A 27,407-nucleotide genomic window follows, 5' to 3' on the forward strand; every position below is an offset into this window, starting at 1 on the left:
TTTGTGTGCGTGTGTGTGTGTGTGTGTGTGTGTGTGTGTGTGTGTGGTGGGGAGTTATTTAATTTTTATATATATATATATATATATATATATATATATATATATATATATATATATATATATATATATATATTGGTTAAATCTGTCGGATTGTTTCATTCATTCATTTTCAGTTTGTATTGTTGTATTATATTTGTGTTATTTTGTAACTTTGTTTTGCAAATGTGCTATACAAATAAAGTTATTAGAACATTGCGAGTTGCTGTCAATCATTTGTCACACGCTATGTTTGAGTACTTGCATCCTCTGAAGAACCGCCCCAACTGTTCTATGTAGACCAATAATAGAGCTACAAATTGTACATGTTCGCCGTGATTGGTCAATGTTAACACAAGGGCGTGTTGAAAGAAAATCAAATACCTTATCGTGAATACAATTGGTCAGATTAGTCCAAAGCCCGCCCCTAGTCGAATCTGATTGGCGTTTCCTTTTGGCGGACTGGAAATTTCAAGATTTGAAAAACAGTCGGCAAAGATCTTGTGGTTTTCGGTGGTAGGGGTTTATTTTCTTTTTGTATAGGGTAAAGCGACTTTATTATTAATATTAATGTGTTGTTTCAGAAAACAATCACTGGTTTTACACTGTAGCATTTAAGGTTTTCATAATTTTAGCTCAAGAGGCAATCGGCCGACTTATTTATTTATTTTAGTGTCGTTACAGTACATCTCTTCACACAATGGAAGCCGAAGGACCGCTGAAGGTGAGACTTGAGATTTAGCTTATTCTGTCTTTGGTTTTTGTACATTTTCTTACATCGGAAAACAGTTTGCATTTACAGGCAATAATTATAATATGACGGCGATCGTAGCTTGTCACGTATTTTTGGTTTGGTTTGTGTAATAGAGTTCTAAACCGAACGGCAATTAGGTGAATGTTAATCAATCAATCAATCGATCCACCAATAATGCATGCATGTGCAATATGCTAGTACTAGTAGACTGTGGCATCACTTCTGTCTGTTTGAATGGAAAATTAGGTCATAAGAAGACATTTGATAACTAGTGGTTGTAATGGATCCCAATGCATCATGGGAATTTGGAGGGAAGTGTCATGGTATTGTTTTTGTTTCTGATACAAAACACTGCATGCAGTTTTATACAGTGAAGTAACACCAGAGCAGTGCAGTCTATTCCCCGTCATGCTAAACATAGGAGGAGGGGGGATTAATCGGCTGTTCACCGGTGTTGCAGTGCGGATTGACACAGTGAAGGATTCATTGATTGAGCATCCAGTCAGTTCACCTTCACCCAGATCACATTCACTTAATGCTTAAAAGTTATTTTCCTTCAATGTGTGGGCATTGCTTTCTCTGAGCGACGTGTGGAATAAAACGGTCCTGTTTTAGATGTATCTACAGTTCATTGTTAGCACTGCCATCCTGTGTTCACATGCATACATGTAGCCTTAGATTTGGATAAGGGATTTTGTTTGTCATTATTTAAAATATGATGTGCTTCATTGACTGGCCAAGAAAATAATGTCAACATAGGAGAGAGTACAAACGAGAGAAGGACCGTCCAGCTCATTTGAACACATGACACTTTTTAGTTCCTTGTACTGGGATTTGTGTTATTGTATTTTGTACTGATTGTACTACTTTTGAATGTTTCTTGTGTAAACTGCAAGACAGCCTGGATAAGGCCTTCAGCTAAGACGCATAACATGATGATGCCGTACATCATCCAAGGATGTCATCAGGCTGTTTCTTGAAGCATCCCGGTGTGGCCATGTGTCTGGTCTGTTTCAAGGACGTGACTCCACTGCCCTCTGTGTACAGAAGTGCCTCCCGTTTCCGCTTTAGTCTTGAAAGCACTTCCTGTTAATTTGAGTCAGTGTCCCTGTGAAGCAGTGGCGTTGGTGTGACGTTTTGAATCTCTGTTCTCCTGCAGGCGCTGGTGGAGAATAAGCCCATCAACAAAACCAAGAAGGATGATAAGCGCCTGTCGGTGGAGAGGATCTACCAGAAGAAGACCCAGCTGGAGCACATTCTGCTTCGGCCGGACACTTACATCGGCTCTGTGGAACCGGTCACTCAGGTGGGCTCAGAGGAGGCGCTCTTTAAATGGGGCTCCCATGTGAAGAGCCTGTTAACTCCAGTCTAGGTGTAATCAGTTGCTCAGGGATTTGTTTTACAGAATGCTTTATCCTGATGTCCTGGTAGAATCGGGCACTAGTGCATATACAATAAAGTTACATTATTTACTTCTAATGTTTAATATTGTGCTAATCATCTCCATGCATAGGACTGTTTCATACACCTGAAATTTCAGCTGTATTTGAAGCATGAGTTATTGGTCAACTGAAATGTCATGACTCTGTTCCCTATTTAGCAAATGTGGGTGTATGACGAGGGTCTTGGGATGAACTGCCGGGATGTGACGTTCGTGCCTGGCTTGTACAAGATATTTGACGAAATCCTTGGTACGTACCGAGCTGGGGATGCATATCGATGTGCTGCGTGGCCTTTTCAGTGATCAGATGTTATTAAGAGAGTGAGCATTAGCATTCATTTGTATTGTTTTCTTCGCAGTGAATGCTGCGGATAACAAGCAGAGGGATAAAAACATGACATGCATCAAGATCAACATTGACCCGTGAGTGACTTTATTGCTTGCCAGCCTTATTGCACCTCAGTGTAGAATTGTGTGTGGAAAGTGTAATGCTAGAAATTGTGCTTCGATTTATTTATTTTTCTTCCAAACTGGCTTGTTTACTAAAATGTTCTTCCTCTATGACAATCCAGCACAGTGGGTGTCTTCATATTAGTGATTCGTACTTACTTGGCCAGTAGGTATCTTTGTATATAGCTAATAGGACAAATCGAACCTTCCATATTAGTAGCAATCTGGGAACATTTTAACTAGGGATAAAGCCTACTACAGGTGGTGCTGTAGCTTGCATTTAGGAGCAGAATTGCCTGTATGTGCCTGTGGGCTGTCTGTAAGGCCTGTTATTGTGTTTTGCCAGTGAGAATAACACCATCAGTGTGTGGAACAACGGGAAGGGCATTCCTGTCGTTGAGCACAAGGTGGAGAAAGTGTATGTGCCAGCTCTCATCTTCGGGCAGCTGCTCACATCCAGCAATTACGATGACGACCAGAAGAAGGTCACTGGTAAGGGGATACAGACACCCCCTGGCTTTTAGCGCCCCGCCGCCTGCAGCCAAGCATGAAGTGCTAGACAGTCATCACAATCTCTGCACCTGAAGCCAGAGTGTGAAAATATTCTACACATTAGGGGTTGTAAAAGCCAACGTTCATCTGGAGCCTAGCGCCACTGACTTGCTGTCTCTGTGCCAGGCAGCTGCCAATGTTAGATTGTAATGGGTCATAATCTACTAATCCTTTCAACATGCATATTCTGAAGATATTTGCAATCTTATGTTCTACAATAAAACATGAGTGGCACATTCCTGTTGATGGAAACATACCATCCTAAGATCTGAACTGGCTTTGTGCCATGAAAGAGAGATTGATCCGAGTTGTCAGTCAATGTTTTAGAAATCCGAAGTTGCAGACAGTATTGGTGTAAGAAGTGTGGGTGAAAACTGTAAACGAACTACTGCTTTTGATTTAAATCTAAAGGTACATTGGACTATACATGTTTAATCTCATTTGGGATTACCCTCTGATTTAAAATCTGGTAGTGCTGTGTCTCTTCATTTTGTCCAGGACGTTGCTTGAACTTGTATAAAACTGAGGATATAGAAACTAAAGCCTAAGCCGTTATTTGCTGTGATTCCAGGTGGGCGAAATGGTTATGGGGCCAAACTCTGCAACATTTTCAGCACCAAGTTTACCGTGGAGACTTCCTGCCGTGAGTCCAAGAAGAGTTTTAAGCAGGTAAGATGCTGACCTTGATGGTTCAAGGATTAACATTCCAGTTATTCAGCAATTCATTATTGGATGGGTTGCATTTAAGTCTTAAGAGATTGTTTCAGCATGTCAATTTATTGCATTAAGTCCATGGCCACAGTTCATTGGTTCTAGTTCTGGGATTTAACATTAATTAATGATGGTACTCTCTCAATTTGACATCATTGCATTTGGGAGTCACTCCTTATCTTGTATAAAATAGGCCCCATTACTCATGCAGTAAATGGAAAATGAAAATGGTCCAAGTAATTATGACACACAGCGAAACAGGCTACATCTCCTCTCTGGGAGGAGTGTTGTCTTCTCTGTAAAAGACCTTGCAGCATAAGACCCGTTTAGTACCCTGATTTTTAATTGATCACCCCTCCCTCTTCGGCCTGTGTCCTATTTTACAGACTTGGTATAACAACATGAGCAAAGCAGGAGATTCCAAGATCAAGCCCTTCGAGGGAGAGGAGTTCACCTGCATCAGCTTCCAGCCCGACCTCACCAAGTTTAAGATGCAGATCCTGGATAAGGACTCGGTGGCACTGATGTCCAGAAGAGCCTATGACGTGGCCGGCTCCAGCAAGGGGGTCAAAGTCTTCCTCAATGGGAAGAGACTGCCGGTCAGTATAGAACTCCTTTCTAGTAGAGCTAATGGACAAATCTTCCCTCCTAGTCCCCGAGATAACCGCTACTGATAATATGCTCAGAATAGATTGCCTTAACTGGAACCCGTGCAAGATCTACACTGTTGGTTTCTTTAAAAATTCACAAATTAGGGTGCTCATCTCCCATTCCCCAAAATGTTAATCTTTTCAAAGTGAGGAATAATGTAAATTAGTATGGATCATTAGCGGAGATGAAAGGGTCATTAACGAAGGAACTGCTTTTGTAACAAGAAAAGAGTTGGGTTTATAATTTGAGTTTTGAAGAGAGTGCTGAAAGGGGGTAGTTTGTAGTTGTACGATCATTATTTCTTCTAGCGTTCGTGAACAGCTCTCCCAGACTATTGGTATGTTCATATTAGTATGACGTATTAGCACTGTCAGGAGATGGTGTAAATTTGCTGTGTTGAAATGAAAAGCTGCCTTTCAGCCATATAAGAAGGTGGCAGTTAATTATACTTGACCGTATGGGCACTAGCTCCCTTTGGTGACTCAGCTTGAGCTTGTCCTGTGTTTTTTCATGGCTGGTAGGTTACGGGGTTCCGCAGCTATGTGGACCTTTATGTGAAGGACAAGGTGGATGAGCTGGGCGCGCCGCTGAAGGTCATCCATGAGGTGGTCAACGAACGCTGGGAGGTGTGTCTCACCATGAGTGAGAAGGGCTTCCAGCAAGTCAGCTTCGTCAACAGCATTGCCACCACCAAGGTACGAGACAGCTGAGATGGGCAGTGTACGGCCTTCCGGTCAGTGATTTTAGATCTGCGTGAAAGAGAGGCAAAATCCACTTCTTGATGTCTTTTTTTTTTTGTTTTTTTTTGTTGTTGTTGTTGTTGTTGTTTGTTTTGTTACCAGGGAGGCAGGCACACCGATTATGTGGCAGATCAGATTGTTGGCAAGCTCATCGAAGTGGTGAAGAAGAAGAACAAGGCTGGTGTGGCTGTCAAGCCCTTTCAGGTAGGTGTTTTTGTTTTGGGGGGCAATCCAAGCCAAAATTGTCGCAAGCAGCCGGGGAGTTCTAAATTGGAAAGGAAACTTGAATAAGGGAAGAAATTAGTCCTTTCCTGAGATGCACTGCGCTACCTCCTGGCTCTGACACCTGTGTGCATTTGGTCTCTAGGTGAAGAACCACATCTGGCTGTTTGTGAACTGTCTGATTGTGAACCCCACCTTCGACTCCCAGACCAAGGAGAACATGACCCTGCAGCAGAAGAGCTTTGGCTCCACCTGTCCACTCAGTGAGAAGTTCATCAAATCTGTGAGTGCTCATTTACTTTGGTCATCTTCTGCGTTGGCCCGGTGAATTCGTTTTTAGGTTTCTTGTGAACAGATCACTTTTTTTGCTCACGCCGCTGAAGGCCGCACTGATGGCTACATCTAATTTATTTCTTTATTGGTGTAAAAATGAAGACTCATCTTCCTATTAATCCTATGAAAAAGGAAAATGAATGTAATTTTTCTGCCATTTGTTCTCCGTTAGATTACATAATTATTTTTTTCTTATCTAGTTAGGTTAATTTCTTAGTATTTTTTGTTCCCCAAGATTTCCCCACACAGTTTGTAGAAACAGTCTAGGCCAGAATTTCGCTTTTGGTCTCTCAAATTGATGGTTCTTTTCGTACCCTATGGATTAACTTTTCTCTGTGTTTAGGCCACCAGCTGTGGGATTGTTGAGAGCATCATGAACTGGGTGAAGTTCAAGGCTCAGACTCAGCTCAATAAGAAGTGCTCTAGTGTCAAGCACACCAAGATTAAGGGGGTCCCCAAACTGGACGACGCCAATGATGCAGGTACTCCACACCGCTGCCTCTCGCCCGCCGTCCACATAGGAGAGAAGTGATCTGGTGAAGTCAGAAATAAACCAGGAGGGTTTGAGATTTTTTGCTTGCAGGGTTTTACAGTATAGCAATGATTTAATAGGAAAAAAACATGAACATATGATAAATTGTACTCATCCTAAATACCATAAAAAATGACATGGTCAAGAACAGGCTGCTACTTTTATGCTGTTCAATTTGTTAAAATGAACATTGCAATTGAAGAGTATTTAAAGTGAAGTATTTCTAGCCTATGTTGCATGGAGATCTGCTATTGTGGGAGAGCAAATTTGCATTCTTTGCATTCTTTGCATTCTTTCCAGGGGGGAAGAACTCTAACTGCTGTACCCTAATCCTCACTGAGGGAGACTCGGCCAAGACGCTGGCAGTGTCTGGGCTGGGTGTCGTGGGGAGAGACCGGTATGGTGTGTTTCCTCTGCGTGGTAAAATGCTCAACGTACGGGAGGCCTCACACAAGCAGGTAGGCCAGAGATTTGGTGGGTCTGTGCAGGTTTTAAAGGATGGAGTATTTGACGGGATTCAATACATTACATATAGTAAAAGTTCAGACTAGTCTTCCTTCAGTAATGCAAAACCCCCTCACAGGAGCCGAGAAGTGCTCAATGAGAGAACCTGTTCAAAAGAGACCCTTCTGTAATGAGAGAGTGGATTTCAATCTGCTGCAGCCAAGGCAGAATTTTGCAGCTTTACTTTTTACCCCAAATTGTTACCTTCACATCTTTTGTTGGTGCTCCTTTTTGTTTCCCTTGTAGCTGTTATTTTATGAAGGTACTTGCATTTCGAAGAATGTTCTTCTCCCGCTTGAGACATTTGAATTAAAACCGTACGGTCACCTCAGGGTAGAGATGGAAATGTCACCAAGTCGCTTCAATAGTTACCTGATTACAACACTATATTAGAGCAGCATACTGCAAAATGGGTATCTAGGGGCAGAGAGGTGAGGGACTTAAAATCAAGTTTTTTGAAATCTGGTAAAGAATTGACAACCAAGAATGGATGTGACAGCTATGTTTTTTCCTGTCCTTTTCATTTGTTGCTCATCACTGACCGGATGCTCCACTTCTCTTTCCTCCCCATCCTTGACAGATCATGGAGAACGCCGAGATCAATAACATCATCAAGATCATCGGGCTGCAGTACAAGAAGAACTACTCTGACCCAGAGTCCCTGAAGTCCCTGCGCTACGGCAAGATCATGATCATGACAGATCAGGTGTGCACAGCGGGCCTTAATCTGGGCTGCTTCGGTCCGAGCGCTGCAGCAACTTCGCTCTTATCACAATGAGAAGCTTATTGTAGATCTGGATTTTGCTTCTTGAGCTGTACTCCTACATTTACAGCACAGCTGTAGCAAAGTGAGATGCATCATTTTACCTCTAAGTTTATTCTAGCGTCTGTGCGGTGACAAATGTCAGTGATAAGGGCCTGGAAGATGTTGCACTGTGTGTCATAAATGTTTCCCCAGACAGAATCTATATTAATCTCTCTCTCCCCCTACCCCACCGGGGCCTATCAGGATCAGGATGGGTCTCACATTAAAGGACTCCTCATCAACTTCATTCACCACAACTGGCCCTCTCTGCTCAGGCACAACTTCCTGGAGGAGTTCATCACTCCCATTATTAAGGTAACGCCTCTGAAAGTCTTGTCCTGGTTTGTACAGGACAGCAGTGGGGAGGAGGAGAAAGATGGGGCAAAGACCGGACTTTTTGGCTTTTAGATGGAGGTTTTCGCGGGCCTCATCCCTGGAGCTCTTCTGTGAGGCTTTTGGGGGCCAGTAAATCAAATAAAATTGTAATATTGTCCATATGTAATATGAAGGGAAAAGATGCAATGTAAAACCACTGGCCGATGCAAAGTGAGGATGTTCAGGCCATTACAGATTGGTCAGTAGTCCAGATAAGGTTCTCATCCTTGAAACATGTCAAAAGGAAGTGGAAGTGTGTGCACAGTTAGAAACAGGAAGCGGGGTGAGATGTATGGAGGCTCATCCTGAGAACCTTTTAGCGGCAACTGCTTAATCTGGAATGGCCGACCAAGTTTTTATACTACAGTTATGGCCTTCCTAGAGATTCACACTCATCCTCATTGTCCTAAACTCTCCCCGTGCCCAGGTTTCCAATAAGAAGCAGGAGCTACCCTTCTACAGTATCCCAGAGTTTAACGAATGGAAAGACAGCCAGTCCAGCACGAAGTCTTGGAAAATCAAGTACTACAAAGGTTTGTCCCAAACCCCTGTGTGGTAGTGCGACCGGCCAAGTAAGCATCGCTTTTACATCAGACCTCCTGCACTGCTTTCTCTAGTGGCACTCTTACCTGGGGATGTTCCTTTTAACTGTAAACCAGTCTGCTTCGCTGGTCTTTATGTCTCCATGTTCTTACTTTGAAAAGATTGACATATTAATGCAAAGACATCAATTTATAATTGATGCAATTTAGGATACCTTTCTCATTTATATATACAGTAAAGACCACCTTAAAATTGACATGCGTAAGTCACTACAGCCGGATTGCTTAGCAGACTGCAGTCTTTTGGTTTGAGGGGTACCTTTCTGGTGGTAGTTTCCTGGGGAGGTGGACCCGTGCTGGGTGTTCTATGATGCATTTTTCCTGGTCTGTGAACAAGCTTGATTTTTTTTTTTTTTTTTAGCCACCAAGCAAGTTTACTTACTTTGCGGATTTATTGTTTTTAAGTTGCACATTTACCCCTGAGACCTTTTGTTTGTGATTCAAAAAGCTGCTCAGTTCAATTAATGCAATCTCCTATACAGACGGTCTATGGACCACATGTAGTTTTATCCGCTTATGGTCAGTCGCCTGTGAGAGTTCAGATCCATTATCTGCCCAGTAGACGGCAGCAGAGAGCCCATGGTTGGGTGACTGAGCCTGTCTTTCTCCACCCTGCAGGTCTGGGTACCAGCACTTCGAAGGAGGCAAAAGAATACTTTGCCGACATGGAAAGACACCGAATAGCCTTCAAGTACGCTGGTCCTGCCGATGATGAGGCAATCACCCTGGTGAGACACCGTCTTCACCGTCAGAGCCCGGAGCCCTGCCGACCATGTTTTATTGCTGTGTTCTAGGAATTTTAGCCATTTGCTCAATAATAGCTGAGTTTGTTAATGGGTCCTGTGTTCCCCTCTCCAACCTGTGCATTTCTTCTCCCTTAGGCCTTTAGTAAGAAGAAGATTGAAGAACGAAAAGAGTGGCTCACAGCTTTCATGCAGACCCGCCGTCAGCGGAGAGAGCATGGCCTACCGGAGGTGAGAGGGTCTCTAGCTCTGCCCGAGCGAGCTCTCCACGTGCTAACACAGCACACATCACTCCCGATGTGCCACTGCTGAATGGCTTTTCTCTGCTCCTCTCTATAGGACTACCTGTACGGACAATCCACCAAGTACCTGACCTACAACGACTTCATTAACAAAGAACTGGTTCTCTACTCCAACTCTGACAATGAGAGGTCCATTCCCAGTCTGGTTGACGGTAAGTCAGAACAGATCCTCTTGGGCTTAGCTTCTGTCAACCTAGTACTCTTGAATTGTTCAGATGTTTTAATTTTCTTTTTTTCTTTAATGTTTCAGTGACTGAACCAATCAAGTTTAATTTGTTTAGCGCCCATTAACATACGGAGTGTCTCGAGGTACTGTATTTAGACACAAGGCAAACTTAAAAACAAAAGATTGGGTAACCAAATCATAAGCAAACTTCAGTTTTTAGACAGGTCAATTGTGCAGTGAATTAAAAGAAATTAAGCAAAGGTGACTTCTAAAGCAATCTTAGGCAGATCCCCCTCCCCTCCAAACTAGTCTTTTAATGATGTGGCTTTGGTGTGTAAAAATGATCATGTGCTCCCCAGGCCTGAAGCCAGGGCAGAGGAAGGTGCTGTTCACCTGCTTCAAGAGAAATGACAAGCGTGAGGTGAAGGTGGCTCAGCTGGCCGGCTCGGTGGCCGAGAACTCGGCCTATCACCATGGAGAGGTGAGTGCAGCCCAGCATGCCGTAACACAACAGAGTGAAAGAACTTGTGCTTGGCCTTGAGCCTTTTTCAGTCCTGTCCCTGTGACTATGAGATATTGAATGCTGAACCAAGTTTGTCTGAAACTTCCCCCCAAACCTGGTATTCAGCTGAATGAAATAAACTTGCATTTACTGCAAAAATCGACCTTGTGAAAACACTTTCAGCCCACTGCTTCCGATGAGCTTTCTTCCCGCCTGAAGCCTGAGGATCTGTTACTTATGAACTGCTGTATTTCCACCCCTTTTCTGCAGAGTTAAAAACTAGCTGCTGCTTGCTGTTCAGGGCCTTGGGCTTCAAGGAGCCTTGTAAGGACACTGGTTGGGAAGATGTACGGGTCACAGATGTTTGCAGAAATAGGACAGTTCAGAGTTCTGCCTGGAGGTGGTTATGAATTGTGTTTCTGTGCTTTATAGCAAAGTGATTACATGATTCACACTTGAATACACAATCTTTGAAGCTGATTGTGTTCAGCCTTGCTTATTCAATGCCTCCATGCCCCCTAGGTCATCACAGATACAGATGGTATATTGGGGTCACACTAGCTAGCAGTTCTGAAGTGGCTCTGTTAAGTGTGGTAAAAATGTTTTGTAAACTGGCAGCATTGAGCGGTGAGCCCCATTTGCAGAACCCTGCCTTATGTGTTTTGATTGATCTCTCCACAGATGTCTCTCATGATGACCATCATCAGTTTGGCCCAGAACTTTGTGGGCAGTAACAACCTGAACCTCCTGCAGCCTGTTGGCCAGTTCGGCACCAGGCTGCATGGCGGCAAGGATGCCGCCAGCCCTCGATACATCTTCACCATGCTCAGGTGAGTCCTGCTGAATGCATCAGGCGTGTGTGTGTGTGTGCGCGCTTAGTCAACTTGTTGTTCTTGGTGTAAATTTCCATTAGTTCATGCATATGTTTTTCACATGTGACTCGTAGGAAAGTGCACAACGAGGGTGCAATTTAGAATTCACCACATGCACGTTGTCTGTCATGTATGAGTGTGTGAGTTCAAGTCTCTAAGTGCATCTTCATTAACTTTGAAGCAGATTTCTGTGATCACATATCTATCCATCAATCCATCCATCCCCAAACTCCAGAGGTATAATTACAGTGATGTTTTCCTTCCAGCCCTTTGGCTCGTTTGCTCTTCCCCCAAGTGGACGACAACCTGCTCAAGTACAACTATGACGACAACCAGCGCGTGGAGCCCGAGTGGTACATCCCCATCATTCCCACGGTGCTGCTGAACGGCTCTGATGGCATTGGCACGGGCTGGGCCAGCCGCATCCCCAACTTCGATGTGCGGGAGGTCATCAACAACATCCGCCGCATGCTGGATGGGGACGAGCCTCTGCCCATGGTGAGGGGAGGGAGGGGGGTCGTTTTGTGTGATTTTTCTTAATTCATTAAGATTAGAACCTTTATTTCCTATATTAAAAGCCCAGCTCTTCTTAAACTATAAAACTTCTGTAAGTTGAATTAATACATGTGTACATTTCATGCAAACAGCTGCCCAGCTACAAGAACTTCAAGGGCACCATTGAGGAACTGCATGCCAACCAGTACATGAACAGTGGGGAGGTGTCCATCATTGATTCCACCACCCTCGAGATCTCGGAGTTGCCTGTGAAGACGTGGACTCAGGTCAGTGGTCGGGGCGGCTCACTCCACAATCAGTGCCCTCTCTGCGATTCATACCTCGCAGCCCAGGAAAGATTCTTCTGCATTCATGGGTTTGTCTCCTCTAATTTAGTCCCTCTGTGGTTTCATCTTTTTGTCCCATGTGTTTCCTGCGCCGATCCCTTCTGCTCGTAGACGTATAAAGAGAACGTGCTGGAGCCCATGCTGAACGGCACAGAGAAAGTCCCGGCCCTCATCACCGACTACAAGGAGTACCACACTGACGCCACGGTGCGCTTTGTTATTAAGATGACTGAGGAAAAGCTGGCCGAGGCCGAGGCGGCCGGACTGCACAAGATCTTCAAGCTGCAGTCCACGCTCACCTGCAACTCCATGGTAACCTGCCCCATAGTTCATGCTTTAATTAAGAGGTTGACATGAGGATCTTGAAAACACTCTGCATGTAACTTTACATTTCCCCAGCTTTGCTTCACATCTTTATTTTTTTGTATTTCATGTAATTATTTTTTCCTTTGATTTACAAACTAATTTGATATATTGTCTTAGGTTCTGTTTGACCACGTAGGAAGCCTGAAGAAGTACGAATCTATTCAGGACATCCTGAAGGAATTCTTCGAGCTGAGGATGAAGTATTACATGTTGCGCAAGGACTGGCTGCTGGGCATGCTGGGAGCAGAGAGTGCCAAGCTTACCAACCAGGCCCGCTTCATCCTGGAGAAGATAGAGGGCACACTGGTCATTGGTGAGCCTCTTGCACCACCGTTACTCCACACCGCCTCACACCCCACCCTCCCAGTGGTCTGAACTCGCATTAAATATTATTACTGCACAGCTTCGGTCTACTCAGGGCAAAGGCAAACCCCCTCTAACTGTACAGTTAAACACTGAGCTGTTAATTGCTTTTAATTAGATTGTTTGTGATGCTTTTTCAAGGTTCACTAGTTTGTCAGATCGGCAGTATTGTCTCACTTTATGCTGTAGCGCTGCTTTTAACATGATTATTTTTAAATGTTTAAATCGACACCTCTTGCAGATAGTTGTCTAGGGGAGACTGAATGAAGGCATGAGCTTTATCTTTCCCCTCTACAGAGAACAAGCCCAAGAAGGAACTCATTCGCATGCTTCAGGAGATGGGCTATGACTCGGACCCTGTGAAGGCATGGAAACAGGCCCAGGAAAAGGAAAAGGTGGGCTTATATCTGCATCATGAAAGTCTCCCACAATTTGAGCTTCCATAGACCTTGCAGTGCAGCCGATTTAAAGTGTAGGGCTGTGCGTGTGCGTTCCTTTGCTTTAGTGTCTTGGGTAATTGTGGATATACATAATTTTTTTTTTTTTTTTTTTAAGTAATTCCTACTGAATTCTGCAGTATGCGGACTGAGGATCACAAGCTGCCAGTGGCTCTTACACACGTCTGGTGCAGTACTTTGTAGTAAAGGACAGTGAAATACTGTTTGGTCTTCGGTTCAGTTTGAAGCATTGTTTAAAATAAGTTTTCATCTATGCACTGCTAAAGGGACTCTTTATGTAAGAACTAAATATTTCCCATCATCCAGTTTAAATATTAATGCATATACACTCACCTAAAGGATTATTAGGAACACCTGTTCAATTTCCCATTAATGCAATTATCTAACCAACCAATCACATGGCAGTTGCTTCAATGCATTTAGGGGTGTGGTCCTGGTCAAGACAATCTCCTGAACTCCAAACTGAATGTCTGAATGGGAAAGAAAGGTGATTTAAGCAATTTTGAGCGTGGCATGGTTGTTGGTGCCAGACGGGCCGGTCTGAGTATTTCACAATCTGCTCAGTTACTGGGATTTTCACGCACAACCATTTCTAGGGTTTACAAAGAATGGTGTGAAAAGGGAAAAACATCCAGTATGCGGCAGTCCTGTGGGCGAAAATGCCTTGTTGATGCTAGAGGTCAGAGGAGAATGGGCCGACTGATTCAAGCTGATAGAAGAGCAACTTTGACTGAAATAACCACTCGTTACAACCGAGGTATGCAGCAAAGCATTTGTGAAGCCACAACATGTACAACTGGCTACAACAGCAGAAGACCCCACCGGGTACCACTCATCTTCACTACAAATAGGAAAAAGAGGCTACAATTTGCACAAGCTCACCAAAATTGGACAGTTGAAGACTGGAAAAATGTTGCCTGGTCTGATGAGTCTCGATTTCTGTTGAGACATTCAGATGGTAGAGTCAGAATTTGGCGTAAACAGAATGAGAACATGGATCCATCATGCCTTGTTACCACTGTGCAGGCTGGTGGTGGTGGTGTAATGGTGTGGGGGATGTTTTCTTGGCACACTTTAGGCCCCTTAGTGCCAATTGGGCATCGTTTAAATGCCACGGCCTACCTGAGCATTGTTTGTGACCATGTCCATCCCTTTATGACCACCATGTACCCATCCTCTGATGGCTACTTCCAGCAGGATAATGCACCATGTCACAAAGGTCGAATCATTTCAAATTGGTTTCTTGAACATGACAATGAGTTCACTGTACTAAACTGGCCCCCACAGTCACCAGATCTCAACCCAATAGAGCATCTTTGGGATGTGGTGGAACGGGAGCTTCGTGCCCTGGATGTGCATCCCACAAATCTCCATCAACTGCAAGATGCTATCCTATCAATATGGGCCAACATTTCTAAAGAATGCTTTCAGCACCTTGTTGAATCAATGCCACGTAGAATTAAGGCAGTTCTGAAGGCGAAAGGGGGTCAAACACAGTATTAGTATGGTGTTCCTAATAATCCTTTAGGTGAGTGTATATGGTACTATAGTAAATTACATCCTTGTGGCTCTTTTCGGATAAAGCTCATTTGAACCGCTGTGGTCCGAGTATCACTGCTTTAAAGCTCGGCTGTTTTTCTCTCTCAGACAGAGGAAGAGGACAGTGAGGGAGAGGAGGCGGCCGAGGAGGACACTTCTGGGCCTGACTACAACTACCTGCTCAGCATGCCCATGTGGTTCCTGACTAAGGAGAAGAAGGACGAGCTGTGTAAGCAGAGAGACGCCAAGGTGAGTCTTCAGTGTGGACCTTTGCCTGTGGTTTTCCTTTGGTTAGGAGTCTACAACGCTAGTCTGCCTCCTTCATCGCTGCAGTCTTATAATGAACCGGACATCCGCCCGTTTTCTTTTTTTCATTCTCTCTCTCTGTAGATGAATGAACTGGACATTCTGAAGAGGAAGAGCCCATCTGACCTGTGGAAGGAAGACCTGGCCAACTTTGTGGAGGAGCTGGAGGTGTGTATGCAGCGCTCTGCCAATGAACACGCAACCATCATATTGTACAACTCTGAGGGATGACAGTGTGATCCACTGAGGTTCACACACACACACAGCCTGACACGGACACCTTTTATACGTCTCTCTCTCTCTCTCTCTCTCTCTCTCTCAGCGTGTGGAAGCCAAGGAGCGTGAGGACGCGTCGTCCCATGTGAAACCCGCGAAAGGGAAGACTGGCCGGACCAAGGTGGTGAAGGTGAAGGAGGAGACCATGCCCACGCCCCAGGGCCGCCGTGTTGTGCCGCGCATCACCAGTGCCATGAAAGCCGACGCCGGCAAGAAGGCGGACGCCACCAAGAAGGGCAAGAAAACAAAGGTCGGCTTCTCATCCCAGCATCAACCCAAAACGCTGTCTTCAAGGAAACTAGTTTTAAGTCAGCTCCATTGAAATCCATGTTTGTTGGGTGTAATACGATGTAGATTCGAAGTGTTCTGGTTTGAGATTGCGGTGTTTGCTATTCCTGCAGGGCTGGCGGGGTGGGACTCGGCCTACTGTTATTGTTTTTGGAAGCTCTGTGCCTCGAATGCTGATTTTATTTTGTTCCTCACCACCAGACTGACAAAGATGTTGTGACCAGGATGGATTTCGATGAGGCAGAAGGGGAGATGATGGGAGATGATCAATCTCCGGAAGGTGGCTTGGCAGAAAGGCTCAAAAAGAAATCTGGGAAGCAGCCGGGAGGTAATGCTTTCTGAGCGCGGAGGCCTTCCTAGTTTCAGTCTTTCATCCACTTCTCCTTTTGGAAAAGTTATAAAAAGAAATAATTTTAAAACAAATCGGGACTAATTTGGCAGAAGGAATGTTTGGGTAGAATTTCAAAGCGTGCACTAATTAGTCCGGAGAAGGAAACTGATATCAAGGCGTATGAATAACTAATCGTCGTTTTTTGTTTATCCATTCTTTAATCAAACTACACCACCAACAACAACAACAACAACAAAAAAGGTTGTTGCCGAAGGATAAAAGGAGACTAAAACAAAACAATCCCAGTTAACTCAAAGAAGGGGAGACTTTAGTGTTTTAATGCAGTTCATTGACCTTGGCGGCTGTTTTCACTGACGGCCTGCGATCCTCCTGCAGTGCCGAAGGCCAAGAAGCAGACGACCCTGCAGTTCAAACCCGTGGTGAAGACGGAGAAGAGGAACCCCTGGTCGGACTTGGACTCGGGTTCAGAGGTGGAGGCGGATGTGGAGGTGGCGCCCCGAGAGAGAGTGCAGCGTCGCACGAAGGGTAAACTGCCTCCGTTCTTGTTCTAGAAGAGGGGTGGGGGGGTGAGGACAACGGCTGTTCCAATTGCCCAAGTTCCCACAAGTTTGGATACAAGCAGGTTTAATTATCTTATCCGGGCCTTATTGACTGGAAATCCAGTTACAAGGTTGGCTGCCACTCTGCTTGGATCTCTTGGCGGGTTTGCCAGTTTAATCAAGCCTGGCCCTGTGTTTACTCACTCTGCCTTGCACTGAAGCCTTTGGTCATTTAAGAGGTTTCCTGTTTACAGTTTACTATCAGTATTGTCCTGATTAGCTGAAATTGACTTAAATTAGACCAGATGTTTGGGAAAGGGTGTCCTCTCACCCAGCCTCATTATTCCCCGCTTGTTTGTCCTTTAGCATCCAAGGCCAAGTACAATGAGGACTTGAGCAGCGAGGACGAGTTCGACGACTGGGGGAAGAACAACAAGGTCTCCGATGACGACTCCGAGTTCTGTCCCGAGACCAACACCACCCACAGTGACCCCGAGGATTCACCACAGCCGTCCGCACCACCGCCTACGTGAGTCCCAGGGCCCCCTCCGCTGAGCTCTGCAGGCCTCTCGTCTCCTGCTCTGTGCTCCCCAATCACTCCCTCAAGGGCTGTAGATGAATGAAGTGCCCCAAACTGTAGGAGTCTAGTGTGGGGGTGCCCCTTACCTTTGTGGCTGATCCCTAAACCAACATTCTTTCTTTTCCTCTGCCTTTTGATTAAATAGGCAGATAATACATATGCTGGTTTAACCGGTCTGACGTTTGCGGCTCTTGTCACAGGTGTATAGGATGCACTACTTCAGTATTGCACAATGATCCTTCTCTTCAGATCTCCCCATGGTGACACCACAGAATATTCCCATGGAAATGCTTTCTGATTCATATTTTTGTTTGTTTTTACAGCAAGAAGCCAGAAAAGAAGAATTCTAAAGAAAAACCTGCCCAGGATGTGTACGATATTGCCCTGACGTGTATGTACTCGCACTATTCATACTAATCTATTTTATTTTACACTCCAATGAGAAATCCTCACCTCACTGTCTTGTCCCTTCCATCCATCTGTTAAATATGCAATCAACACAACAGGGCAGTGTTTGCTGAAATAAATGCTCCCGTTTCTACTTTAATACGTAACCAACATAAGTTCCTAGACTGTCGTATAGAAACCAGGCACGGGACAGTTGCTTACAGAAGCAGACTGTCTTTCGGTTTGTTCTGACTTCTCTGTGTTTCACTGCAGCCCAGGACAGCGCGGAGGAGCAGGCCAAAGGTGCAGGTCCTGCCCCCCCAGAGCAGGCTGTCACCAAAGAAGCCCCCAAGAAACGTGTCCGAAAACCGGCGGCACCCAAGAAGAAACCGGCAGGTAACTGGCCACGCCTCTCTAACCCTCACCTGACAGAGCAGGCAGGTCAGCTTGTGGGTGATTGTTGTACAGCTTAGGAAGAGGCAGGATCTGGTCCTCCAGGTATCTGGATTTGCACAACTCTTGTGTTGTGCAATCTTCAGTGCACATTTTAATTAATCTTTTATTTTATTTTTTTGCTTGTCCCCCTCCCTCCTGTCAGATGTGAAGCAGCCATCCATCATGGATGCTCTGTCCAAGCCAAAGGCGGCTGCCCCCAAAGCCAACAAGGCCAAGGTGGTATTCTCCAGTGATTCGGACTTGCTATCAGAGCCCGCTGCCACCAAGAAGGCCGCCGCTGCCAAAACCACCGCCGCCAAACCCAAGGCCACCCGCAAGAGGAAGACCTCAGAGTCCGACAGCAGCTCCGATGACCTCATGTCCCGCATCAAAGGAAAGAAGTCCACAGGCAAGGTCAGTCTCGGCCTATTCAGCACCCACTGTCTCCTAGCAGTGTCTTCCTATTCACCTTCATACTAAGATGTTTCGAATTGGTGACTTTACATTAACACCTTTACCTGATGCCCTTTTTGTCTGTTTTTATACTGTCAGTGAGCGGTGATTAAGCAGCCTGTCTGGAGGAGGTGGAATTCTGCTCAAGGGTTACGATCGCTTTTTACTATAAACTGGAAGCTGGATCATTTGCATCTAGACTGCATATCAGCCACACGAATCTAACTGAACTGCTTGTGGAGTTGTTGTTTTTTCCATTTAATTTAGCAATGAAGATCAAAAACTGATTCTAGACACAACATTTGTCTCCTCACTCTGGTAGTCAGTCAGGCGTGGAGAAATTGCCAGGATTCTAGCTTTTTATGAGCATTATTCCAAACTTGAATTTCCTCCTATATGTTACGTTTCCTTGTCAGATTTGACTTTGCCCTTATATGTGTGTGTGTGTCCATTTTAGTCAGTGAAAGTGTTAAATTGTACAAATATTTCACGCTCGCCTAACCTTATTCCCACGTCGCCCTGCAGAAAGCAAAGAAGTGGGACGATGATGACGATGAGAGCTTCCAGCTGTCAGAGGATGAAGAGTTTGTGCCTCGCAGCCGGCCTGGACGGGCCAAGAAACCCGTGACCTACGTCCTGAACGAGTCGGACTCCGACATCTGATTCAGAGGGCGTCATGCGGTCCTGCTGGGTTGGTCTGTCAGAGCGCTGCAATGCTGTGAACCAGAGCTCCCCACATCCGCTCATCCCGAGTCAGAGCAGCGTTTCGGTCCACCTGCTTCCCCATCACTTACATTAAGTCCCTACATTAACTTGACTGAAGCAGTTGAATTCCCTTTTCTAGCTTCAATGCAGGTTTTGAAGAAAAACCTGCCGAACGGTTGGCCCACTGGGACAGTAAACTTCACTGCTGTTAATCATTTCATACAAATCCAAATCTGATTCCTCCAACAACTTTGTTTTTCTTTTTTAGGGGGTGGGAGATGAATTTCTGAGGTAATGTTATCATGGGTTCCGATTCAGCAGATCTTACCTGCCGAAATCCGATAAGTTGGAATAGCTTAATCTTTGAAACTTTATCCAGCAGCAATAGCCAGCCCTATTGTTTCCCTTGTAGCAGAGACTGCAGCCTCCGTAGTGTTTTGTTCAAACACTGTAAAGTGTTGCCTTGCGGTTGCTGATGCTTCATCTCTGTGTTCTTAGTTGTTAGGGATTTGCTTATTTATTTTTTCTTGCCTCTTAAATACTTTTTTTTAGAAGTATGCCAGAGGCCAACGCAAAGCAACTCCTGAAAGGGGTCAATTGAACAAAATAGTTTGATTCCTTCCCTGGACAATCACACTGCTTTAACTCATGTCTTTGGTTGTCGTATGTAAACTTTGCGGTTTGTCTCATCCAGTTTATCGAGATTGCGATTGGAAACCTGAAACATTTCTATATCCCTGTTGTATTGTTCATTTTAAAATGCTGCTTTACATTTTTACACTTTTATACTTCTTTAAAGCTTTTTGTTAAGTTATTGTTTGAACTTAAAGGCAGTTTATACATTTTTCCTTCATCCCTGGTACCCCCTTCCATCTGAAATAGGGTTAGGCATGGTGTTTGGGCTGACCTGTGCCCTCTGCTCTGACTCCTGGGAGTCTCTTCACAGTGCATCCAGTACAGATCACTGGTTTCCACTGTCATGTTAAAAACTCCATGATTTATACGTGTCCTTTTTCCATTACATTTCCCAAAGTGTGTGTGCGTCTTTTCTATTGTTTGTCTTGTGTAATGTAAATATTTTCTGATGCCTATGTCTCCTAAGCATGGTTTATGCTTTTAAAGTGTATTCTTAATGTTGAAATAAAGCTGTTTTTAAAGCCTTTTCTGACCTTTTTCTTTAGCGAGAAGTTAAAAAATGTTGGTAAGCGTTCATGTTCTTGATCTACATATTCACACTTTTGAAAATGTTCCCTGGGTTGTGATTATGCCTCCTTCACTCAGTGTCCTCCCTTGCAGACTGTATGAAAGGTATTCGGCAACGTTGTGAAAGAGTGGAATAATACAAGTCCTGATGAAATAACTAACTGCCTGCCTACTTGCTTTGGCCTGTGGGATATTCTGTTGCTCTAATAAACAGGATCCATGAGGGTTAGGGATGCTTCTGTCATTCTGTGCATTTCGAATACAAATACTTTGAGTTGCACATACAACAGAAGTGGAATTGCTTCATATTTTGTCTCTGTGAGAAATCCTGGCATGCACACCACCGTTGGAAACCTGCATTTAAGGGACACTGGAGGTGCGTTTTGACTGATGTGAATCTAGGTCAAAGGTACAAGATATGCATCATCTATAAACATGTCTTAACAAGACTCAGATTTTTGTTAACTCCAGCAATCCTTTGTCATTGCATATTAACTTGCAAAGTGAAACATCTGTTTTTGTCACTCAGTCCTTTCCTTCTCCAGGCTCTGGAGTGGTTTATTAATGAGGAGAGGAACAGGCTCCTCTTATAGGACAATTCCACACACAAAAAAAAAAAAAAAGATTTCCTGATATCACAGACTCAAAAAAGTGTTGGCTATTACATATTTCTTAGCAGAGAACCTTATCCAGAGCAACTTGCAACATATCACATTATTTTATTTGCATACAATTGCCCATTTATACAGATGGGTTTGTACTGGTGCAATCTAGGTAAAACTGCTTGCTTAAGGGTACAACACCTCAGCTCTGCTCAGGAGTGGAGAGCCCTAACTGCTACACTGCTGCTCTATTCACCAATCCATAGACTGGGCACTCAGATTATGATTTGCTGATTATACATTTTAGTGGCGAATTGCAAAATCCAGTCTTAAACCTCAAACTCAACCGTGCCCTGCCAACGGGAATGAATGAATCAGGAAATACAGCTCAAGTCAACTGAGAAGTTATTGATTTCCCATTCATTGTGGTAGAAGAGGGAGGTGTGTGTTGGTTGTTACGGCAATCGCATAAAGAATTAGAACGGGTTTTTTCAGTTGGCTTAATAATAGGGAAACGTTGCTTTCTTTCAGCTTCCCACATGTTTAGTCCTGACTGATTGTGTTCTTAGGAAATGTCTGGATTAGCTGTGGCTGCGCGGGAGCTGAGCGCAGTTCTTGCAGATGCATGCGTGCGCAGTGTCCAGAGGAAACGTCTTGTGCAGGGGTCGACCAAGAAAAGGCAATATTTTCCATTCATTGGCCGTTGCTGTCTTGCATAACAACTTCTCATACGCTTTTTTGTTAATCTGAAACAACTCCCTTTTTATCTTGTAAATGTCCGTTGTTTATCACCTATCCATACGTGCTTCAGTTAATTTCATTTTCTGTGCTATATAGGTTAATGTCTTACTCTTATTTTTGTACACCCGTTTCCTTATTTCTCTTATCCAGCTCTTCGACATGCAGTGCCCCAATTAAAAGACTAATAAAATTCACAGTGCCAATGGAATTTGATCTTTACGCATTTAAGGTTTCTTCCAAACTCATTGGTTTCGATATGAATCCAATCAAATCTAACCAAACGGGACAGAATCCTTTCTTTCTTTCAAGTTGCTCCTACTGATTATAAAATATTGAATCTACAAATTGAATATGATTCAGAAACTTCAATTGACCCCTCCCATTAACGCCTACGGGAACCCGCCCTTCAGCCGAGTGGAGCTGGACTGTCGGTCGTGGGAATGCAATGCAGAATAAAGACCAGGGGACACGGGCAGGACAGGGCAGCGGACAGAAATAAGCAGAGGACATGCAGTGACAGAAGAGGCAATGGTTTGGTTCTCGTTTAGAAGCAATAAGAAGTAGGACGAAAAAGCACCTGTCACATTTTTTGAACCCAAGAATATCCCGATGCGTCAAGACGCACGAAAATAGTTGAACAGAATAACTGCAAAGGTAAGGACATTTCTTCTCACTGTTTGTCTTACTTTCTATTTGTTTCCTTTTGCTTCATCTTCTTCTTCTTGACGACGGTACTAATACTAATAGTAATCATCATCAAATAATAATTAATCACAGAAACGCACCACTGTCAGTTTGGCAACTCCAGCTCCTAAACAACAGAACTGCATTCAGTGACTTCACACTAATGCCCTACCTGGATGAATGCGGATTTATAAATCACTTGAATCAAAACCACGCTATGCAACCTTTAATTCAAAAATCTGCACCTGATAGCTCTACCTGCAAGCTTTCTGGGTTAAATACTCAAGATCTGTGGTGAATGCCCCCAAAGTGAGAGGTACGTGTGAAGTCCGCGGGTGTCCCCCACTCAACCCACGCAGGCGCTGTCCTTCACTTGGCGGAGTAAATCACATACAGGTTCTTCATGAATACAATACAGTACATTTGTATTGCATCCGCTTTGTGGGTTTAGAGCAACTTTTCATGGACAGGGAGCCCGGAGTTTCTATAACTCTGAGACAGGCTGCTTTTGATCAAGTTCACAAGAAATCGGGAGTTGCCAGGTATGTGCTGTCCTACCTGTCTGAAGAATTGCACAAGACAGTTCAGTGCATTATGAACAGGTCACACACACAGCCAGTCAAGACATGTCTCTCTTCCGAGCTGTGAATAAACTTAGTCAACGGTTACTAAATTGCTGCGATTCTGGTTTTTAATTTCTCAGAGTTGTCTTGCACTCCACAAATAACGTACAGCCTACCACTACACAATAATTAACCTCAAACAGCTTCAACGTGATTATTATTATTATTATTATTATTATTATTATTAGTAGTAGTAGTAGTAGTAGTAGTAGTAGTAGTAGTAGTAGTAGTAGTAGTAAAGCAGAATTAGCTAAATAGGTACACACAATCTGTAATATCTGATGTTGTTAAGTCTGATTAATATGCTCCTTTAGGCACTTTGAAGTCGGTGCTACAAGCTGTTACAAGGACTGCAATAAGAGTGCCTTGAATTGATTTGGTAATACAGGGAGCAAATGTACTCTTCCTATTATGCACATACAATTAGAGATTATATTTGAATGTTAAGTAGTTGCCAAGCCAGTAAACATTTATACTTTTAGATTTGGAATCAGGCTCCTGTGAGAAAGATATGTAAACTATGTGGTTCTGCATATACACACATACAGTGAGGGAAAAAAGTATTTGATCCCCTGCTGATTTTGTACGTTTGCCCACTGACAAAGAAATGATCTGTCTATAATTTTAATGGTAGGTGTATTTTAACAGTGAGAGACAGAATAACAACAAAAAAATCCAGAAAAACGCATTTAAAAAAAGTTCTAAATTGATTTGCATGTTAATGAGGGACATAGACATTTTCCTTTCTCTCTCTGTTTAATTCCTTGATTTGGAAGATCAAGGACTGGCAGGAATTGTTAGAGTCGTGTCACTTCGGGTATTGTGTGCTCTGCGGGCAGACGCTCGGTGCTTGGCATCTTTGCATCGGTTGTGCTGCTGTCATCCATTGGGAGACTATCACAGCGGAGCAGACCAGCCGCATCCACTCGGGCTCTCAATGCTGAGTCAGACTGGAGCGACTTGCATTGGCATTCCAACAGAGCCACTTCTCAAGATAAAGGACGAAAATATTTTCCTCTTGTTTGAGATTACTTTGTGTTTTCAGGAGGGATTTTGAATGCCTTCCTGTCTCTGCATCTTCAGTTGCCTTGGAATGGACAGACCGCTTTTACCAGGTGGCTTGGACAAGACAGCCCCTTGGAAACCTTCTCATACTTGGTCACCCTGAAGTACAGAACTGGGAACAAAATCCTTTTACAGCCAAAAACTCCTTCTCCAGCAACAATCTGTATTATTCTATATCATTTTTTATAGATTTTTTTGTGAGTGAGTTTTATTATTTTTCAAGAATGTCATAAAAAATATTATAGCTTCTTACCAGCTGTGGTTGTAAATATTGCAAAACAAACACAACATGACAAAGGCATCTGAGATTGATCTAGGTATTATTTCACTCACTTTGCGCTTCCTGTAGTTGCAGTAAGAATTTAAATGTGTATGTAAGTGGATATTTGTTTGTATCAGCCAATTCCTGCTTAATGTGTCACATAAAGAGCTCTCACTTTCCATTTGGGTTTATTGTTCTAGTTCCAAACCCTTTCTCTTTTCTGCCTCTCTCCTATAGGTGATCAACTGCACACGAAGCCTGAGTCGCAGACCAGCCTGGATTACAGACCTTAGCATTCCTATCCATATTCCGTTCGGAAAGAGTGGCAGGTGAGGCTGTGACCAGCTGAAATCATTCAGGGCTGGGGAGTCAGGACACAACACGGGAAAGTTAGCCTCAACCTAGGAGACTGTGGTGCTAAATCAGGCCTGAATTTGATTCAGCTGGGGGAGGAGGACTGAGCATTGTCAGCAAACACAGAATCACATACTCACACACAGTTTGAGCCCAGGGCCTCGTCCAGGTTAGGGAGTGCCAGTGACAGAGGGCACCATGGCAGAGTGGGTCTTCTTAGGCGCGCTGTTCGAGACCTTGCAAGGCCAATCTCCCATGCTGGGCCGCTTTTGGCTGCTGCTGATGCTGGTGTTCCGCATCCTGATCCTGGGCACCGTGGCCACGGACATGTTCGAGGACGAGCAGGCGGAGTTCGCCTGCAACACGCTGCAGCCCGGGTGCAAGCAGGCCTGCTACGACATGGCCTTCCCCATCTCACAGTACCGCTTCTGGGTCTTCCACATCGTGCTGATCTCCACGCCCTCCCTGCTCTTTGTGATCTACACCATGCACCTCCGTGTCAAGAGGACCACCAAGGGCTGCCAGTGCAGCGAGGCTGTGCGCAGGGATGAGCGTCTGCTCTACATTGTCAACGTGGGCTTCCGCATGCTGGCCGAGGTTGGCTTCCTGGTGGGCCAGTGGCATCTGTATGGCTTCAAAGTGGAGTCCCAGTTCCCCTGCTCCCGATTCCCCTGCCCCTACACGGTGGACTGCTTCACCTCACGGCCCATGGAGAAGACCATCTTTCTTTGCTTCTACTTCGGCGTGGGGGTGCTCTCCACGGTCATCAGCCTCCTGGAGCTGCTGCAGGTGTCCTTCAAGTGGGCCTGCCAGCACCACACAGGTCAGGGCTACCAGAGCGACAACCTCAGGAACCTGGCCCAGGAGGCCACGGGGCAGTCACTCCTCACTGATCTCTCCAATAAGCCTGGCCCCTGCCCTCGGAGCAATCGCGGCAGCAAGGCCCGGTCTGGCTCCTCCACCCGCAGCACATGCAGCAAGAAGAGCTGCAGCAGCAGCAAATGCATAACCCACAAAACCCCGATCGCGGTCTGAGCAGCGGACATCAGTACGTCCCCTGAAATGCAAAGGGAGAGGGCCAATATGCAATTAGTTTCTTTTTAAAATTGAAATATAACATTTCAGGTGGACTTATTTAATGGTTTGAGGAATCATCTGCATCCTCTGAGGGTGTTTACAATGACTTTGTGAAAAGAAAATATATTTCCCAGCAGGTGAGCCCAGGGTGGAGTTCAGTTACAGGGACGTCTGCTGGGATCTGCTGGGCTTCTGCCCCATTGACCTAATGGTTCTAATGGAACAGCAGGAGACAAAGTGTTGCTGCTCTTAGTTACTGAGATCGGCTGGGCCTGGAACTGCAGGCCTCCTGAACGTGAGACGGATGAAAACGACGCACTGCAATCGTGCCAAGTTTAAAACCCCCAAAACACCAGGCAAACATAAAGGAAACCAAAAAGCCCAAATAGTAATTGCTTGCAAGAAGTTGGGATCCTGGATTACAAAGCCAACATGTTTGGACAAAGATTCTTTGACCTTCTACCATTTTCTTTATGGTGGCAAGAACAAATATGCTCCATATATGAATTACGAACAATGTAAAGGTTAAAACAAACATACAAACAAGATAAAGGTGCTTATTCTTAATACCTGTTCACTCGGACTCTTCATAACTATCAACATGTTGTTTTGTTTCACTGTTGTGAGGATGTTGAAAGATTACTGAGTTGAGTTGATTGCTGCAGGTGCTGAGACTTTCTTTTCAGAGCCAAATTTAGTACATATCCACAGTGCAGCACTGAACTCTATGAGAAAGTCTCTGTCTCGGTGGTTTACATGTGGATAAGCTGTATACTGTTCTCTTACTTCTGTCATACACTGACGGTTGTGTTTATACCGATGTCATCAGAATGTTTACATTACGCAGAAAGTATAGCTGGTGACGTGAACATGTATACTAAGCTGCTACCAACATTATTTCAATTCTTATCAAGAGATCAGGCATCCCTAGGTGGTTTGCCTGGGTTTTGACTTATGACTGCCAGCTGTATTCTGAATGTTGCAATGTATTGTATTAACCTTGAATTTGCACCATTTGTTTTACATTTTATATATATATATCCATTAAGGTTTTTTATATATGTAAAAGAAGTGGGCAAAAAGATTTCAACAGTTGTCCAGTTAATTTCAGCGCAGCATTTAAATTTGATTTCAAAACCATGCCAGTATGTTTTTCATGGCGCTCAGTAAAGGTGCAGTTTGCCATCACTTTTCTTCTGTCTGGATATTGCACTGCCTGCTCTCTGTATGAGAAAAGATTCCTCCAAAATCCTGACCTTAAACTCGGCATCCTATACATGTTACAAATATACAGTTGTTCATGGTTTTGGGGTAGAGCACTGGTCTTTGTGTGGTTTTACATTTGAAAACTTTCTCCTTATTGTAAGTTACGGTGAGGTGTTGGGTAGGCCGACTCACTCCCAGTAAGGGTCTCCTACAGGAGAGTCCTTTGAGACACTTGTGTTTGGGTTATTTTCAGCTTATTTTTATTTTGGTTGTTGGAAGTGCAAGTTGGTTGTTGGTTGATCTCTTTTTATTGCACCAAGATTGAACAGGCCCTTCTATCTCTACTTTTCCAGTAAATAAACATTTGTTGTAATTTTACACCAAAAGCTCTTCAATAAAAAGTGCATT

At 44.3% G+C, this 27,407-nt stretch overlaps 2 protein-coding genes across 3 annotated transcripts; both read left to right on the forward strand.

Annotated features, from left to right (window-relative positions):
- Positions 1-506: 506 nt before the first annotated feature.
- On the forward strand, positions 507-20,342 carry top2a (DNA topoisomerase II alpha). 2 transcript variants are annotated; one of them, XM_066698675.1, is made up of 36 exons: positions 527-580; positions 721-760; positions 1,950-2,096; positions 2,391-2,481; positions 2,591-2,654; positions 3,028-3,173; positions 3,805-3,902; positions 4,331-4,543; positions 5,117-5,290; positions 5,438-5,539; positions 5,703-5,840; positions 6,234-6,372; positions 6,723-6,880; positions 7,507-7,632; positions 7,936-8,046; positions 8,534-8,639; positions 9,327-9,436; positions 9,590-9,682; positions 9,791-9,905; positions 10,279-10,400; positions 11,103-11,251; positions 11,560-11,791; positions 11,941-12,075; positions 12,247-12,447; positions 12,619-12,814; positions 13,162-13,259; positions 14,970-15,110; positions 15,252-15,335; positions 15,490-15,693; positions 15,933-16,059; positions 16,459-16,608; positions 16,989-17,151; positions 17,526-17,593; positions 17,863-17,985; positions 18,188-18,438; positions 19,003-20,342. In XM_066698675.1, exons 2-36 carry the CDS (start codon positions 737-739, stop codon positions 19,138-19,140), a joined length of 4,737 nt encoding a protein of 1,578 aa, XP_066554772.1. In that variant the 5' UTR covers positions 527-580; positions 721-736; the 3' UTR covers positions 19,141-20,342. The 2 variants fall into 2 exon arrangements, with proteins under 2 accessions (XP_066554770.1, XP_066554772.1); XM_066698673.1 differs by having other exon boundaries at positions 507-760.
- Positions 20,343-22,097: 1,755 nt separating this feature from the next.
- Positions 22,098-26,981, forward strand: LOC136743476 (gap junction delta-3 protein). Its single transcript, XM_066698676.1, has 2 exons — positions 22,098-22,382; positions 24,600-26,981. Exon 2 carries the CDS (start codon positions 24,915-24,917, stop codon positions 25,749-25,751), a length of 837 nt encoding a protein of 278 aa, XP_066554773.1. The 5' UTR covers positions 22,098-22,382; positions 24,600-24,914; the 3' UTR covers positions 25,752-26,981.
- Positions 26,982-27,407: the final 426 nt, after the last annotated feature.

This window comes from Amia ocellicauda, chromosome 3, assembly GCF_036373705.1.
Source record: "Amia ocellicauda isolate fAmiCal2 chromosome 3, fAmiCal2.hap1, whole genome shotgun sequence".
NCBI classification, from domain to species: Eukaryota; Metazoa; Chordata; class Actinopteri; order Amiiformes; family Amiidae; genus Amia; species Amia ocellicauda.